Raw genomic sequence first — 18,946 nt, forward strand, 5'->3', positions numbered from 1 at the left:
CTCCACTCAGCTGCCAAACTGAATCTCTCAAAAGCATGTCACCCCATCCCCTACTCAACAAACTCTAGTGACTTCCTATTATCTTTAAGATCAAATGTAAATTCCTGTTTTGCTTAAAGTTCATAAATAAAAAAGGACTGAAATTCACTCCTATACATCTCTCAATCCTCCTGAACTGCTCTGGTGAAAGAGACTGAAGGGACTATTCAACTCTATTATTTGAATTGTGGATGGACCATGGATCACTTCCTCCATTTTAAACCATCCATTTGAGCCCAGTAAGTCTACATTAGGAGAAAGCTGAAGTCTCACAGGATAGGAATGAGACTTGATTCCAGTGTGTATATTCCAAAGCTAAATACAATTTTTTTTTTTTTTTTGCTTTTTGGAGGGCAATTGGGGTTAAGTGAATTGCCCAAAGTCACATGTCTAGTAAGTGTGTCAAGTGTCTGAGGCCAAATTTGAACTCAGGTCCTCCTAACTCCAGGGCTAGTGCTCTATTCACTTCGCCACCTAGCCGCCCCTAAATACAAATTATTTAAGGATCATTCTTTTATTTTTATCATTCACTATTCACTTTCATGAAAAATTAAGTCATCTACTTTAGCTAAGTGGGAATGTAAGTGATTCATGGATTTCAGTTTTCTTGGATTCCACAAATCACTGAGATGTAGAATTCCACTCAGAAGGAGCACTTAGAATTCCCTTCTGTTTTTTCTCCTCTAGTGTTATAGTTGGGGGGAGGGGGAAGAGATACTGGTTAAAGAGTTATGAACTGGCTTCAAATATTGCCTCTGAAGCTTACTATGTGATCTTGGGCAACACAAACTCCCTTTGCCTCGGTTTCCTCATACGTAAAATAAAGGAGTTGGACTGGATGGCTTTGGAGTTCTTTCTAACTATTTCTGGTCCTATTATCTTTATTCCTCAGCCTCCTCCCACCACAAAACAAACCAGTAAAAACCTGCTCTCAGGTGTAAATATCTGACAAATTCTTCAGGGGGAATTTGCATATGAATCATTAGTGGGGTCTACAGTTAAAGGACTGGAGGTCTGATTGTTAAGCATCAATCAATGGGCAAGAGTGCAAAAGGGATATGAGGACTCTATTATTATTCTACCTTGAAGGTGGCCTTTGGAAGCACTTAGTTTACATGAAATTAAAAATATCAGTGCTATTAATAGCAAAGGACTAAAACCAGCACACATCAAACAAGATGGCAGCATGTAGTCATTAAATCACTGGCAAATTGTCTTGCTTCCCAACTGCAGATCAAATTTTGTGAAGCCTAAATGAGTTATCCAAGAGCAGTCATGCTCCTGGGACAGGGACAGGTATCATGTGTCATGGTCTTCAGTCATGTCCCTAAAGGATAGTGATCCAAGTGGTTAGAACTAGAAATCAACAAAGGAGCAAGGATGAGGCTAAAGGGGTACAGCCCCTAAGAATAAGGATCAACACTGAGACTAGCAGCAGTATGATACAATGGAAGGCACGCTGGATTGGGAGTCAAGAGGTCTTGGGTTCATTTCCATCTTTCAAAAGTTTCCAGCTGTAGGTCTCTGATCCTATCATACAATCTTATGATTCTATGATCCCAGAGTTAGAACCGAGTGAGTTGAAGCTCTTACCACAAATTTGCTCACTGGCCTACAGCAATATTTCCCTTTTCTGTGACTCAGTTTGTTTTAAATAAAGGGATTGCAGTGGACGATCCTGAAAGTTCCTTCTGGCTCTGAATCATATACTCTGTGGTTCTAAGGTAACCTAGAAATGGTTGTGCTGGCTTTGTCCCAGCTACAAAAATGGTTCCTTGTAGTTATGGCTTACCCCCTTTTATTTGGGAAACTATGCAAGGCATCTTCCAATGTCAACTAAGCATCCAGTGGAATGTGTCTGGGAGAAAACAGGATGGATCTTATAATTCAATTTCCTTAGTGAGTCCTTGATTCTTGACACCTCTTCAACTTATGTGTAGCTGTCTTAATGAATGGTACTTAGGAAGACCATCCATCTTTCTTACCACACCTAGGGTCCCAGTCTCTTTAAGTCCGTCATCCCCAGCATTTAGTACTGTTTAATTTTTTTTATTGAACATGTAGCAAAAGCAAACACAACAAGGTGATTTTTCATAGATTATAGGAAAGAGGGATCCTTGGATGTGTCATCACTAATGGCACCTTCCCCTTCCTCTTCTCCCCTATTCCCTTCTCCTTCCCTCTCCTCCCCCCAATGAACAGGGGGAGACTGCAGCAGAAAGATGACTAGCAGATCAATGAGAGCTTGTCTTGGGGGAGGGGGTTAGTTTTCACTTGTATACTCATAAGCATTTGTAAGAACCACCATTACCCTCTCTTACCCCAATATCCCAATAATTTCCCATTATTAAGTCCCTGGTCCTGTCCCTTTCCTTCAGATCTAAACACAGAAATAGAACTGGCAAGGAAAATGCTCCTTGGGATTCCTAGAGAGTGCAGTTCCTTCTCCAAACCCTTCCCAAATGGGAACTTGCTGGCACTTAGACAAAAGTTGGGGTGATGGTGCCATTCAAGGAGCCAGTAGACTCACTCTTGGCAGCAATCCTAGAGGTGTTCCATGGGCAGCAGCTGCAAAGATGCTTCAGCCAATCTAGGAAAGGCATCTCCTCCAAAGTGTTACATTTCTATAAGACTAGCTGAAGCCTGGCCAGACAGCTGTCAGGATGTCAGCAGACTCAGTGGTCTCAGTGGTGTAGCTTTATGCCTTGGGTAGTAGCTAGTGGGGGAGGTCATTTACAGTATGGGACATTTGAAAAAGAAAATAAAAGATTTCATTTGCTTCTATACAGAGTGTTAGAACCCTAAGGGAAAAGAGTATGAGGGTTGGGAAACAGCTGCTGGAATCCAGCATCCATGCATTAAAACATCTGTTTGCCCTTGGTTCCTGAATAGCACTGTCACAAAGAGTCAGTTCCTTACCCTTGAAGAGCTTACAATCTAATTTGGCTTCCCCTTCCTGCTGGCTGTGTCCCCGAGTCACTGCCTGGTCCAGTAGCCAGCATAATTGGAAGCCCCTCTCCCCACCCCTAGTCACACAAAACTTGGAGTTTTGGGGTGGTCAGTCACTCCCATTTGTAGTGCTCTAAAGACTTTGGCAACAACTGGTACATTGATTCCAAGGCAAACCAGTTTGGGCGTAGGGAGGTATTTCTAAGGAGGCCAAAACCTATCTGATACCCTAAGCTCTGAGATACTCCCCTCCCTTCCCAGAAATAGGGTTGGAGGGATAGCCCCGTTGCTCCCACCCGTTGCATCTGAACAACTATTGTCACTGTGAAGGCAGCACTGGAGAATCTTCCTTTGTAGACCAACAACACAATGGAAGAAGGCAGGAGATGAGGAAGCCGTGAGAGTGTAGGGAAGAGAGCATCGAACTTAGTGTCTCAGCTCTGCTTCTTCTTAGCTGCTTGGACTTAGGCAAGTCACTTTACCTCTGAGCCTCAGTTTTGCCATCTGTAAAATGGAGATCATTTGCACTATCTACCGCACAGGTTTGTTCTGAGAAAAGTGCTTTGTATACCTTAAATCGACATGGAAAGGATGGTTATTATTATGAGAAGCAAAGTATTTTTAAATAATGGGAAAAAAGCAAGGCAGAGTATGGCATTCATAGAAAATTATCTCCCACTGGCTTCTACTTTCACTTATTCGCTCCTAATTCAGTAAAGAGAAGGCAATAGGCCCCACACTGAGGCACACCCCTAAACCTAGGGTCTAATGCAACTCTATGCAATTGAAGTTACCCTCCTATCCCTTTCCAATCACATATTAATTCATTGGAAGGTAATCTTCCCAGAAATAAACCATCCTGGGGCAGCTAGGTGGTGCAATGAGTAGAGCTGTGGGCCTGGAGTCAGGAGCACCTGAGTTCGGATGCAGCCTCAGAACTTAACACAAAAAGACTAGTCGTGTGACCTTGGGCAAGTTGCCTAACCCCAACTGCCCTCCAAAAAAAGCAAAATAAATAAATAAACCAACCTATATTGGGGTCTGGGGATAGGTTAGGAAGGAGACAGGAGGTGGCAGGGAGGGATGGGGGGTTCATAGGTCATCGAGGGATGACTTGAGTGCAGCAATAAAATATAAAACTCTAAGCTTGGAAATCTTATACTGTACTTTGGGGTCAAAGAGAAAGGGAGCAATTATATTAAGACAAACACAGGAAAACAAACCAATTACAGAAGGACAGTCTCCTGCACAGAGTCTGGGAACAGGTGAGGTGAAGGATCTCTGAGTACATACTTCCTAAAACTGCACTCTCTGATTCCAGAAAACAGCCCTAGGACATGGAAGGGCAAACTTGACAGAAGCTCCCCTTTAGAGGTTCTGAATTCCTTGATACTCTAGCTCTGGCAGCTAGGTGGGGCCATGAATAAAGCCCAGGAGTCAAGAATATATACTGCCTTTAGGTACTGCCTGAGTTCAAGTCCAGTCTCAGACACTGAATAACTCCGTGATACTGAGCAAGTAATTTAATGCCCGCCTCAATTTCCTCAACTGTAAAATGGGGGCTATCTTTCTGGGACAGCAAAGTAGAGTAAGTGGGAAGACCACTGGTCGGGGAGTCAGGAGACCTGGGTTTCTTGTCCTGTTGGACCTCAGCAGACACATGACCTTGGTCATCATTTCACCTCTTTGAGAATGTTGTTTCTTTATCAGCCCAATGAGGACGATCAAATAACAAAAATTACAAAATACTAGGCACTTTTTTTTTTTGGTTCAGACTTAAGATTTCATTAATGTGGGAAAACCCCTCAGGTCAAAACTCTCTCCTCTAATGCCAATCCTCACCTTGCCCAAGACCCTGGGGTCCCACCACTGCTATGTGGCTTTGAGTCCCTCCAACTCGAAGGCAAGCCCTCTATCCATTATACCATGCCATCTCTCATACAAACATAGTGTAGTGATTTTTACTACTTTTTTTGAAAGGGGGAGGGTAGGGCAATTGGGGTTAAGTGACTTGCCCAAGGTCACATGGCTAGTTTTTGTGTTAAGTGTCTGAGGCCAGATTTGAACTCAGGTCCTCCTGACACCAGGGCAGGTGCTATACTCACTGTGCCACCTAACTACCCCAATTTTTATTATTCTTAATGGTGCGAATAACTCATTCTTCTCTACAAGCAATCTCCTGACCTAGAAATCCAGTCTCCTGAAATGAACCCATCTGCCTGTTCAGGTAGCTCCTATGCAGTCACCCACTGCCAGCTCCTGTGCCCATTCTGTGTTGTTCAGTTGTATCTGACTCTTTGTCACCCCATTTGGGGGTTTCTCTTGGCAAAAATACTGGGGTGGTTTGCCATTTCCTTCTCCAGCCCATTTTGCAGATGAGAAAACTGAGGCAAACAGGATTAAGTGACTTGCCCAGGGTCACCCAGCTAGTAAGTGTCTGAGGCCAGATTTGAACTCAGGGAGATAAGTCTTCCTTACTCCAGGGCCATTTTACCCATTCACCACCTAGCTGCCCATGGTGCCCATTACAAGTAAGCAAAAGTGAAACATAGGCATATCAGTTTATAAATTAATCCCTTGTGAATTTGTCTAGAGTGAGTCAATAGTCCAAAGCCTTGATTGCCCCAGGACACACTGACATACTCAAGTTTCTGAACCTTGAAATATGTGGACTCAATCACAGACTTCTAGTGACCCCACATAAGGGGAAACCAATTCATAAAGCCCAGTCTAAAAGAGCTACCCATCCATACCAGAAAATCTTAGAAGGCATCTAGGCCAGTTAATGAAAATATGGCATTGATGAAAACAGACAGCATGGGTCGGGAGTTCTTTAAGGGTTGGTTAGCTTTGCTAGATACCTGACCACCTTGCCATGTGTGCTGTTGATCACTTGGGGGACCAGGTAAGATGATCAGTATATGAAGGCTCAGCAAAATTCACTCTCATTATGGAGAAAGCCACCCCAAAGTATGTACCCACCATGATGACATTGGTAGCAGCATCTCCAGATATATATGATGCTCTAAAAAAAAAAAAAGTCCCATAAACCTTTACATACTGCCTTCCTTCAAAATGCTCTAAAGGATTTAATAGAGGTCGATGTCATCTTCTTCAGTCTCCCCATATTCTGTCATATGATAGATACTGGCACTTCTCTAAAGTCTCCATTCTCAGACTACCCCCAACCTACGAGATGAGGATGTTATGCCCACCTGCAAGCCTATTGACTTAGAGGAACAGGTTTTGGCCACCCATCTCTGCCCCTGTCCATGGTACCTTAAGGAAAGAGCATCAAAATTATCTCAACTGCAGGTAGAATTTGGTCTTTGCGAAGTGAATTCCTGGCATTCCTGACTTAGGACATGAGTGAAAGTGAGGTAATGGGTATCACTGTAGGTTATCATCAGTAGTGCAAGGAATGAATTTCCTATGGAAAAATTCTGACCAAAGTCAGTCCTGCCTACCTAGTCTTCTAGGTAGCTTCCTTGTTAGAGGATGGGGAGCCCCTGGATGGTACCCGGTCTTGCCCACCACTGCGATCCCTCCCTATGACCTTGCTGGTTTTGGGAGGCCTTGGATCAAGCCGGGCAGGCGTGGCAATCACCAGCAATTCCTTCTTAGGCATCTGCAGGCTCTTTGGCCTTTGGAAGAGCAGTTGTAAGGTGGCGCCCTCCAGAGATTTCTTCTCTATGCAACTTTGGCTTCTGCAGCCATGATGTTGAGAGGCAACTTCTGGAAAGACAAAAATCAGCATCACCCTCAAATTGTGGTACTGGAGTAGATGCACAAGTGCATAAAAGAAAAGGATCCAGTGTTTGGGAAGGCCCCTAATCCAAGGGTTCTTAAATTTGGTCTTTAACTTTTTAAAAAATATTTTTTTTAAACTGTGTCCAATATAGTTGGTTTCCACTATAATCTTATGAATTTTTTTATGCATTTAAAAAACATTCTTCTGGGAAGGGGTCCATAGTCTTTACCAGACTATCAATGGTGTCCATAATATAAAAAAGGTGGGGAAGCTTTCTAGACCAACCCTTTACAAAGAAAGAAGCTGGAGCTCAAAGGTCACACAGTTGGTAAATGCAAGCATTTATCAGGGCTTCAGACTCAGGTCCTCCAACTCCCCTTGCCTAGTTACCCAGGCAGAGGGGATCTCTTGCCTCTAGGAAATCATGATCTCAAATAGCCTCAGGTCCAAAAGGTATCAGAGATTTCATGATCTGAAACCACCATTGATGCTACTTTCAGGAAGCCGCAGGCCACATCCCCACTTTCATACCTGAGGCCCATTTGCTGCCTTCAGCCAGAGCAGGTTCAGCTGGTTGGGCCCTATACAGAGGTCAGCTATGAGCTGTCCATAGCTGAAATCATGATTCCATTCTTATCTATTTGATCTTCCCACCCAGGGAAACTATTAGCTCCCTCATAACCCACAGGGCTCTTTCCTCAGGAGGGGTGTGATAAGCCTCTCATCTACCCGAAAACTCACTTTTTTGTTTGTTCAGCAACAGCTTTGGGTTGAAGCTGGTTGGGAAGGAGAACTGTGCCCCCAGGGGGATTCTGTTAATCAGCTTGGTCAGGAGGAGCGGATTCTTGCTGTCCTCAGGGCTGGAGAGGTTCAAGTTTTGTGACAGATCGTACCACAAGCCCTCAGGCTTGGTGGAAGAGGATGCTTTCTCTTGGTAGAAGTTCTGGGCAAACTTCTGTGACCTGTAGAAGATCTTGAGGGGACTGTCTACCTCCAAGTGGATGTAATGAGTTGACATGGGTCTGGGGGATGTGCTCAGAGTTGGCAATGGCTCTGGGGACTGCCGGGGATAGTCATTGGTTTCCACCAGAGCAAGAAGCTGAAAGAAAAGGAGGGCAAAACTCAGTTGGGGAAAGCCAGAACAGCCATTCCCTATGGGTCCTTGGTAGGAGCAGAAAGATGAAAAGTTGGTTCAATGGGTGATGGGAAGGACTTAGAATTTTCTGACCATGACAGGGGGCATTAGAATAGACTGCCTATGATTACAAGGACTCTTTCTCGTAGAGGTCTTTAAATAACTGGCCTCATCTGCCTGGGTAGGATCCTACCTAAGACCAGTAATTATAATGATAAAGATAACAGCTAGTATTTATCTCAGTTGAACCTCATAACCTTGTGAGGCAGGTGCTACTATTATCATCCCCATTCTGAAGAGGGGGAAACTGAGGCAGAGAAAGCTTAAAGTAACTTGTCCAAGGTCATGAAGCAAGTAGTTGTGGTTTTAATCACACCAGTTACCCACCAAGTAAGGCAGGCTTTGAACTCGGGTCCTCCAGACTCCAAGTCTAGAGATCTATTCACTGCCAAACACGCAGCTGTCTCAACAAGGACAAGGAGGTGAATAAATCACTTCCAGGCCCAAGACCCTGATCCTACCCACCCACTGAATACAAGCATAACAGTTGTCATTTAAGGTTTGCAAGACATTTTGCAAATACTATCTCCTTTAATCCTCATAACCACCTAAGGTATTTGGGGTTACCATTATCCCCATCTTACAGGTGAGAAAACAGAGGCTGGGAGAGATTAAAGTAACTTTCCCAGGGCAACACAATCTGAGGCAGCATTCAAACTCGGACCTCCCTGGCACCAAACCTAGCACTCTATCTACTGCACCACCTATCTGTTTGACGAGGCATCTCACACCAAGTATGCCATCCCATTCCCTGAGTTTTAGAACTAGGGAGGAAGAATTTTTTTTGGAGGGCAATTGGGGTTAAGTGACTTGGCCAAGGTCATACGGCTATGTGCGTGTGCGTGTGTTAAGTGTCTTGAGGCTGGATCCTAACCCAGGTCCTCCTGACTCCAGGGCCAGTGCTCTATTCACTGTGCCACCTAGCTGCCCAGGAGGGAGAATTTTGCCAATGGCTCGGAGGACTTTGATTCAAATCCCACCTCTGATGCACATTATCTGTGCATGGGCAAATGTCACCCTCCCTGGGTCTCAGTTTCCTCAACTGTAAAATGAAGCTGAACCAGATGGTCTCTGAGGTCTCTTCCAGCTCCAAATATTTATTTCCTATAAATATATCCTAGATTTAGGATGCTATGAAACTAAGACCTGAAGCAGTTAAGTGAATGTCACAATACCACACAGGAATTAAGATGGAATAAAACCCCGAGTCCAGGACACTTGACAATTGGTGCAGGAGTCTCTCCCCTTGGTTTGGCCTCAGGCTCTAGGAGCTTCAGCATTTGGATCTAGGCTTATATATTTAGAACTGGAAGGGACTTTAGGGACCATCTAGTCTTAACCTCTTCCTGAGGTCTACAGAGATTAAATCACCTGCCCAGGCTCACAGGGCATAAATAGAGGTATAAATAATCATTTTTGAACCTAGAACAAATAGCAGAAAAGGTAGAGGGAGAGGTATACTTGGGGAATGGATACCACAGGGAGGAATCTTTCTCTGAAACTGACAGGGCCACAGGCATCCTCTAACTATCCCACCCTGGACAAAACCCTAGTGGCTGGCCCTGTGCTAGTCAAGGATCTGCATAGAGATAGTAGCAGGATTTGAAGCTAGATCCTGGAAATCCACATATTAACAATAATTATAGGGGCGGCCAGGTAGCACAGCAAGTAAGAGCACCGGTTCCAGTGTTGAGAAGACCTGGAGATCAAATCCCGGGCTCAGACACTTAGCACCCACCCAGAAACACCTGGCCATGTAACCTTGAGCAAGTTACTTAACCCCGATTGCTTTAAAAAAAAAAAAAAAACAATAATTATAACTACACAGAGCTTTTGGGTTTGCAAAGCATTTTATAATCTCATTTTATCCTCACAACAGCCTCAGGAGATAAGTATTGTTATTATGAAGAAACTGAGAGAGGTTAAGTGACTTGTCCAAAGTCATTGAGACAGTAAATGCCTGAGGCTACAGACCTGAAGTCATCCAGACTCTAGCATTCTCTTCACTGCTCTGACTACCCCCAGCACCCTTCTACTATACAGCACCATTGCCTGCCATCCCAGAACCACTTGAGAACATGCTCACATCAGAGAATGACTTGGATCCTTCAGCATTTGCAGAGATGGGTTTCCAGGTTTCCTGCTTTTCTGTGCTGGTAAGCGTCTTTCTGAGGTCTGGCACAGAGCTGTAGTGACACACACCAGCTTTCTCTGGAAAGGTGGTATTGGCCTCCTGCTTGGGGGTCTCCTCATAGGAGCTGAAGGGTTCTATGCATTTCAGAGACTCATTTTCATTTTTCTTTGGCTTCAACTTTGACTTTGGGACCAAGATGGATGTACAGGGCAGCAACATGGAGGAATTGGAGAGCTGGGAAGGAGCAAACCAAATATATGCATGGTACTTGGTGAATCCACCTCTTATCCCTGTTAGAGTCATTTGCATAGGAGGGCGTTGAGGTCGTGGGGTACTGGGGGGAAGGGCCCATTATAAAAGCCTTTCTCATTCCTTACTATCCCTAGAGTTTTGAGATAGTAGGCAAAATGAAAAAATGGCCTGGGTCTTTACACTCATATACAAAGGGGGAAGTGTAATGTAAAAGGGCTATGATAAGGTAGGATTTGGAAGGGGAGCTCAAGACTTAGGTGAGACAAGGTAAGCCTGGGCTGGGGGAAAGAGTGCCATGCTCAGATGGGGGGTGGGGAGGCAAAAGAAACAGCAGAAGACAGTCATCCCTAAGTTATGTCCTTCAGGAAATCACCAGAGTCCCTTGAAATTTCCACATCTCAGAAGTTTTGCCCAGTTGTCTGGTAGCAGGATAATTTGCTGGGTCTAATAGAGAGAAATCATCCTCTCCTAGAGGGGGAACTAGGAGTGTGGGGTAAATGTCGTCTCAGAAGCGCCCCCTCCCACCCCCCATGCTTTTGTTGTTTTGGAGGGGTGGGTAGCAGCACAGTCCTGTGGCCTTTCTAGACACCTTATTGAAGGCAGAAAGGAAGGTGTACAAGACAGGACCTGCACAGCATTCTTTACTGTTTAGCCAGGGAGAAGTCTGAAAAGGACAAGGGGGAACCCTGTGCCTCTCCATCCACCCCTCCACTCCCATTGTGGCTCCCAGCCCTCTTCTCAGCCCAACACTTTCATCGTGCTTGGGCACTGACTCGTGGTCTTCTTGATCAGCCCCTCCACCCCCAAAGGCAGGGCAGGGAGGTGTACTGGGTATTTCCGCTTTTCCGGAGCATCGGCATTTACTTGTCTGGCGCCGTACACGGGAGTTCTTTGTTTTGTCTCCTTTGGGACAGAGACCGTGGTCCCATCGCCTGCTGATTCACCCTGAAGTTCATTCTTCTTTTCCTTAGGAGAGAAGACTTTCTTCTCCTGCTTCAGCCGTAATTCCTGGATCTGCTGCCTAGTTAATTCAATTCAATTCAACAAATTTGTTACAACACTACCAGAGCACTGTGCTAGCTGCTGGGGAAAATACAAAGTTTAGATAAGACAAAGGGGCCTGCTCTCATAAAGCTGGCAGTCTAGGAAAGGATAAGATACTAAGATAGATAGCAGGTACAGTAAATAATTCATGCTAAGTACCAGAGCCATAACTAGGAGTTCTGACATTTGGATTAAATTCAGTTGCAGGGGTAAAGGGCAGGATGGGAGGCAGTGGTCCAGAGAGGCCCCAGGAGAGACAAGCCAACTGTACCTACAGTCACACACAGAGAGGGGACAACCCATCCTCACCCCTCCTCTCCCCTGACCTCTATTAATCCTTGACCCCCTCCTTCTGTCTTTGCACATACTGCTTCAGGGGCACAGGCTAGTCACAGAGAAGGCAGCATCTGGACAAATACAGGAAAGAAGCACCCCACAACCACCATGGTGTCAGCCTGGGACAAATTCCCAGCAACCTTTTCCTAGTTACAGCTCTGAAAAGTTCACTCAAGAGGTACAAAGGAGATTGTTATTTGAGGGCCAAGGGACACTCCTGACTAGGTGGGCTGAAGTGCTGGGGGAAAGGGGGAAGGTGGGAGGAATGAGCATGATACAGGGACCAATAATTAAATAGGTAATATCATAGGGAAGGGTGGAAGGAGATACTTGAGTTGTACTTTAAAGAGTAAGAGGCTAAGAGGAAAAGGGAAAACAGTGCAGGCTTAGAGAACAGTGTGAAGAAAAAAAAAAGCACAGAGATAGGAAAGTATAAGGCATGCTCAAGAGACAGAAAATAGCCTAGGAATGTAGTGGACGGGAGTGTGTTTAATAATCGAAGTCTAGAAAGGAAGGGTGTCACTGTAAAACTGTAAGATCGAAGATAGCCTTGAATACCAGGCAAAGGATTCTTATCTGACTTGATATTACTTAACAAGAGATATTTTGAGTGGAGGGGTGATGTGACGAGATGCATACATAAAGAACAATCTAGAAACAATATGAAGAATGGATTGGTGAGGGGTCAGTTCTCTTATTGTTCACCGAGGGGTATCATCATCCTCCCAGTCACCCAGGTTTTCAATCTCTAAACCATACTTGACTCACTGTCTTCCTTCAAGGCGCAGCTAATGCCCTACCTTCCACAGGAATCTCTTCCCCACGGCCTCTGCTCTGCTAAGTGTTTCCTGAATACAGCTCATCTGCACACGCTCATTTGCTTGTTGTCTCATTGAACTGGGAGCTCCTCGAGGGCAGGGGCTATCTTTTGTCTTTCTTGGTATCCCCAGTGCTTAGCATAGTGCCCGGAATGTGGGCTCTTCCCTTTCTATCACTCCCTATATCAAAACAAGTGCTAAAACTTGGGGTCTTCCACCACCGCACCTTATGCTTTTGTGCCCATTTTCCTGACCACATAAGCCCTTGTCACACTGTATTTCACAAGAGGAGGGAGGTACACAGTTACATAAATACAAAGCAGGAATCAGAAAAGGACCTGTGGTAATATTAGTGCCTTCCCTCCATGGATTATCTCCAGTTTATCTAGTCTACAGCTTGTTTGTACATAGTTCTTTGAATGTTTTCTCCACCACTAGTCTTCTGAGCTTCCAGACAGCCAGAAATACTTACTTGGGGGCCTTTCTTTCTATCAATATTGCTTAGTACAATGTCTGACCCAGAGCAGGGGCTTAATAAAAGCTTGCTGACTCGACTTAGGAAACTCTCAGGCAATGAAGTTCCCTCTACCAAGGCAGAGAGACGCCTTCTTTGGAGTTAACAGTCTTTAAAAGTTGCCTATAAAATCAAGAGGTTGGGCAGCTAAGGTGGCGCAGTGAACAGAGCACCAGCCCTGGGATCAGGAGGACTTGAGTTCAAATCTGGCCTCAGACACCTGACACTTACTAGCTTACTAGTGACCTTGGGCAAGTCACTTAACCCCAATTGCCTTGCCTTCCCCCCTCCAAAAAAATAATAAAAAGGTTATGTGACTTGCCCAGGGTGACATAGCCAGTATATAGCAAGGGACATTTTCTTGGCCCCTTGGCCTCCTCTCTGCCCACTATGCCAGAGTCGCCTCTGAATAATAACAGCTATCATTCATATAGAGCTCTAAAGGCTTCCAAAGGCCTTTCTGCCTATTATCTCACATGATATTCACAACAACCCTGTGAAATAGGTGCTACTGTTATTCACATTTTACAGATGAGGAAAGTGAGGCCAAGAGAAATGAGGTGACTTGCCCAAGCTCCCACAGCTCTAAGTGGCCAAGGCTGGATTTGAACTCAGTTCTTCCTAACTTCAAGTCTGGCACTCTGCTATGCCACCTGGATGCAAAAGTAATACAAAATAGGGGCAGCTAGGTGGCACGGTGAATAGAGCACCAGCCCTGGAGTCAGGAGAACCTGAGTTCAAATTTTACCTCAGACACATGACGCTTGCTAGCCATGTGACCTTGGGCAAGTCACTTATTGCCCTGCCTTCCCCCTTCCAAAAAGAAAAAAAAGTAATACAAAATAATAAATTTCAAAAGGAAGAGACATTAATAATTGGGGAGGGGTGTGGATGAGGGAGGCGGGCGGGAACAGGAAAGGTCTAGACCATTGCTGTTCTCTCTACTTCCAATTTCTCCCCTCTTCAGTCTTTCTTCCATACAGCTGCCAAGCTGATATTCCTAAAATAAAAATCTGACCGTGCCACACCTCCATCTCTCCATCCTCTACTCCAAAAGGCTTAATGTCTTCCCATTGCCTCTAGGATAAAGTACAAAATGAGAATTTTTTGGAAGGTAAAGCCCTACATTTTTACCTACCTGTCCAGTCTCATTAGATATTACTCCCCTTCCCATAAGTCTGTTGCAGTCAAACTGGTCATGTCTTTCAGCAGATCCTTCCCCCTAGAATGTCCTCCCTCCTTCCCTCTGCCTCAGGGGATCCCTGACTTCTCTCAAAGCACCTCCTAGAGAAGACCTTCCCTGGTCTTCCCAGTTGTCAAGTTCTCACCCTCTTGAGGTTACTTGCATTACTTCTGAGATACTTGGCACTTGCTTGAATAGCTCCTTCTGTAGAGTATAAGCTGCTTGGATGCGGGTACAATTGTTTTCATCTTTGTATCTGAACATGTTTATTTAATGAACATTTATTGAACTGAATCAGGGAAGTTCTATTATGAGGTTATTGTAACTATCCAAGCCAAGTTGGGAAAAGGGAATGAATTAGTGATAATGAGAGTGGTAAAAGACAGGAGGGGAAGAGATGAGTCCTTGTAGAGTTGGATTCCACCAGACTCAGTAACTGACTGGCTAGGAAATGGGAATGAAAGAGAGAGGAAAAAATCCCTAAGTTGATAGACAACAGGAAATAGAACAGGGGTGAGGAACCTGTGGCCTTGAGGCCACATGTGGCCCTTCTAAGTCCTCAAGTGCAGCCCTTTGACTGAATCCAAACCTCACAGAACAAATCCAGATTCAGAAGGAAGAAAAACAATGAGCTCAATTATGATCATTTTGAATTTAAGGTGCTGGTGGACCATTCAAGTGGAAATGTCCTAGAGAAATGCCTCATGCTTCTCAGATCCAAGGAAGAATATCCTCAGTAGCTTGAAGATTTCAGTTTGTCAGCTGGCCAACAAGCATTTATTAAAGGTTTACTATGTGCTAAGCATTGGGATGCCAAGAAAGGCACAATCCCTGCCCTCAAGGGGCTTCCATTCTAACCAGGGAGGCGACATGCAAATTATTATGTACACAGTGGGAAGGAAAGGTAATCTCAGAAGGAAAACATAAAAAGAGCAGCAGGAAAGGCCTCCCTCCTCTAGAGGCAAGGTTGAATCTTACAAGAATCCAGAGAGGTGAGGTAGAACTCAGAAGAGTTGAAGGCAGAAAATACTGGTTTAGGAGGCATCTGCATTGAAGGGGCAGTTGAATCCATGGAAATGAATGCAGTTACTAAAGAAAAAGAGAAGAGGAAGGGAAAGGAGAGAAGAGGAGAGCAGAGGACAGGAGAGGAGAGGGAAAGGGAAAGGGAAAGAAGGGGAGGAGAAGAGAGAAAGGAAAAAAAAAGCAAGCAAAGGACAGATTCTTGGAAAATAACATTACAAAGGCATAAGGAAGACAATAAGGCATGATTAGAAAAGTAAGAAAATGGAAGAGTTTGGCATCTGTGAGGTTGACCAAAAAGGGATATGTGGAAGAAAAACATGGTCAACAAGGTTAAAAGCTAGAAAGAAGTCTGGGAGGAAGGGGCCTGAAAAAAGTCCACTGGATTTGGTGATCATTGGAGATCAGATCAAGAGAGCAGTTTCAAGAAGGTGAAGTTTGGGTGGGGAAAAGATCAAGGAAGGGGAAAAAATTGGAGAGATATAGTATAGCAGCTGTATAGAGTACAGTAGATGAATTAAGAAGAAGCTTTTTTAAAATTTAGAATTGAGGAGATGAGGATGTTGATAAGTATATATTGGAAGGAGCTAACAAAGAGGAGAAGATTGAAAGACATACAGCAAACCCCTCAACCTCTCAGTGCCCCACACAACTAACTCTCTAAGACTGTACACTTCAAAACAGTTGCTAATCTTCCTTGACAAAAGAAATTTCCTTACCAGGAGCTCCCTACATCGGTAAAATCTGATATGAACCCCAAAACCAAAAAGGGGAAGGAGAGGAGAATTCTCAACTACTAAGATAGATGGAAGATAATGTAACCAAGGGAGCAGGTCTATCAAGCAAAAGGGTTATGAGTTATTTCTTCCCCTGTGACCAAAAGGAAGGAGAAGAGGGTGAATGAGGATGCTAAAAATATTGAGTACTAAAGGAGAGAATTGAAGAAACCAGATAATGACAACTGGGCTTGGGGGTAGGGAGGGCCTTGGCCCAGGGTCACTCCAACTCAAGATGGGGTTTCTACCTAAACAGGAGGAAGGGAAACCTAGTTTTCTATCAAGTTTTCACCCCTTTCTTCCCAAAGCAGCCCCATCCTCAACAGCAATCAGTACTGAACCCAAGAAATCTAATAGCAGGAACCAGGAGTTATTCATTCTCCCCTAATCCCCTCATCCCCAGCTTCAGATCACACACACACACACACACACACACACACACACACACACAGATACACACACACAATTTCTAATCCTAGGAATAATATCTCTGGGGAAAGACAGGAAATGAGAAACCATTCCCTTCTGCCAAGCTCATACCCCAGTATGGTTACTGTGGAATGCAAGCTAGGGAGACTGAGCCTCTTCTTATAAGCAGTTTCATATCCCATACCTTTCTGGTTCCTTGATTCTGGAGAAGACAATTATGGGGAATCCAGAGGACAAAAATGTCCAGCAGCAGACACTCCTGTCTGTTTGTAGGACAATACACTGATCCAGAACAAGGTCTGCAATGCTGTCCTTCTGGGTTAAGTGAGTGTCCACAAAGAAGAACCCCCCTAATTTGACAACTTGAGACTTTATACTTTTCGATCTTTCTAGGAGACCTATGGGATAAGGGGATAAGTATTCTTCTAGCGACTATGGCCAAGCTTGGCCTTCTAAGGCCAAGGAATAATTTATGGTGACAGCACACATTGGTGATAATCCCACAGCCAAAACCCACTTCCTTGCCCACCCTTTGATGGCCCTGGCTTTCCTTTCCATACCGGGCATGCACTTCCCGGGCTCTGGAGGCCACTGTGTTTTGAAAGAGTGAATTGCTGTGATGAAAATATTTCTGATACTTTTCAGACCCACACTCGGGATAAATCCTCCGGAAGCCGCCACTTTTTTCCTTCTCATAACGTTCTATTTTCTCCAGCCACGCAGCCTGGTAATTCTTTAATTCCTCAACCCTGCAAGAAGCAGAGATGTGGAATTGCAACAATTTTTCTCAGAATGAGACTCAGGGTTTTGGGGCATGACTACAGGAAGTCACCTCATCCGGTTCCCCCACCTCCAAGCCAGACCTCACTTTCGACCCCTCCATGATCAGAATTGCCAGTGGAGACATTCTCTCAGATGTAGCAAGAGCTTAAAATGTTTCAAACCTTCCTTGGTTTAGTTCTGATGAGATGGGGAATCATCCCCCTCCCAAAGAAGAACTCCTCAAGGAAAGTTTTGCATTTTCCTAAATTCAAGGGACTCTCTCCAAAAAGCCTGACATACTTTTATGGACACAATATTCTTCTTCCTCAGAATCTCCCTGGGACAGTAAAGGTCAGAAGGAGAGGAATGAAAGAACTGAAATTCAAAAGCCTTAGGTGCTCAACATGGCCCTGCCCTGAGCTCAGAGTATGACCCTGGAGAAGGGACCAGCCCTCAGTTCCTTCATCTGTAAATTGAGGAGGTTGGACAAGAAAATCTTGGAAGTCACTTCTAGTTCTAAAATTGTGATTTTTTTTCTGTATTAGTAGGCTCCTTTCAAAGCAGCAAAATCAAGGCCTAATATCCAGTGACATTGCTGAATATGTAACCAGAGCAGAAACAAAACCCAGGTTTTCTGACTTCTACCTGTCCCCCACACCCACACCCCCAATTCCCCAGTTCTTTTTTTTTTTAAGGCAGTCAGGGTTAAGTGACTTGCCCAGAGTCACACAGCTAGTAAGTGTCAAGTATCTGAGGCCACATTTGAACTCAGGTTCTCCTGACTCCAAGGTCAGTCCTCTACCCACTCACTACACCACCACCTAGCTGCCCCTTCCCCTTCCCCCTCCCCCCAACTCTAAAAAGATTTCCATTTCAAAAAGTTACATGTAATCCAGTCTGCAATGTGACAATTCAAGACTACCCAAATGTTATTTGGGGGGGCTGAAAGGCCCCTCCCTCTCCCCAAAGTAAATCCTACACCAGTCTGAAATTCCTACAGTGGGATTAAGGACTTTGACTCCAAAAGATCCTGATTAAAACATATAAAAATGTTACCTGGGAGGAGTAACGCTAAGACATGATCACCAATAGGGATCAATTTATCAGGTTGGCTAGACTGTAATTTCAGAGGGCAGAAAGGAAAGCCATGAGTGAATGTGAAGATGATGGATCAAGCCTTAAGTAGGGGGAGTGAGTGGGGTGGGAATTCAAGTCGCTGCTGAGAGACTGGGAAGGGGGGGGGGGGAGGAAGCACTGAGGTTATCTCGCCCTTCCTGGTCCTGAAGACACACCTGATCTCCCTGGAACGGATATCCTGCAGAAGCCGTGCTCGGCGCCTTGCTTCCTCTAGGACTTTTTTCTTGTCACAAGCTCGAAGGTTGATCAGGACCAGGGTATCATACAGCAGATTGTCTTTGACTTCTTTGTCTAACCGAGAGTCAGTGGAGAAGCTTGGAGAGTGATTAACCTGAGAGGGCAAGATGGTAGCTTGGGAGTTAGGCTTACCAGAATGGAAAGAGAAACAATTACTAATTAGCACAACAATGATAATCCACTTTTTTTTTTTAAGACTAGGTCCCCAACACCACCACCATATTACCTCAGCTGGAAGTACAAGGGTTAGTCCTCCCACCTTCTCTTGGGAGTGAGCCATATTAGTGCCAGGTTTAGAGCAAATATCCAATCAGCTTTGGTTTTACAGCAGCTTGGAACTCCCAAGCTCAAGAGATGTGGAAGCCTCCAC

The 18,946-nt window shown here is 44.7% G+C and overlaps 1 protein-coding gene across 2 annotated transcripts in view; it reads right to left on the bottom strand.

The window, feature by feature from the left end:
- Positions 1 to 434: 434 nt before the first annotated feature.
- TTLL6 (tubulin tyrosine ligase like 6) overlaps positions 435 to 18,946 on the bottom strand; it is a 36,287-nt gene continuing 17,775 nt past the window's right edge. For both annotated transcript variants that reach the window (XM_069064338.1, XM_069064340.1), the window contains 6 exons: positions 18,495 to 18,670; positions 17,001 to 17,189; positions 11,185 to 11,341; positions 10,021 to 10,302; positions 7,481 to 7,838; positions 435 to 6,723 (listed from right to left, as the gene is read on the bottom strand). In XM_069064338.1, coding sequence (XP_068920439.1) covers positions 6,464 to 6,723; positions 7,481 to 7,838; positions 10,021 to 10,302; positions 11,185 to 11,341; positions 17,001 to 17,189; positions 18,495 to 18,670 — 1,422 coding nt within the window. In that variant the 3' untranslated portion in view covers positions 435 to 6,463. The remainder of the gene's footprint in view (positions 6,724 to 7,480; positions 7,839 to 10,020; positions 10,303 to 11,184; positions 11,342 to 17,000; positions 17,190 to 18,494; positions 18,671 to 18,946) is intronic.

This window comes from Petaurus breviceps, unplaced genomic scaffold (assembly GCF_028583685.1).
Source record: "Petaurus breviceps papuanus isolate PSGF00001 unplaced genomic scaffold, PetGlider_PUasm1.0 90630, whole genome shotgun sequence".
Lineage (NCBI taxonomy): Eukaryota > Metazoa > Chordata > Mammalia > Diprotodontia > Petauridae > Petaurus > Petaurus breviceps.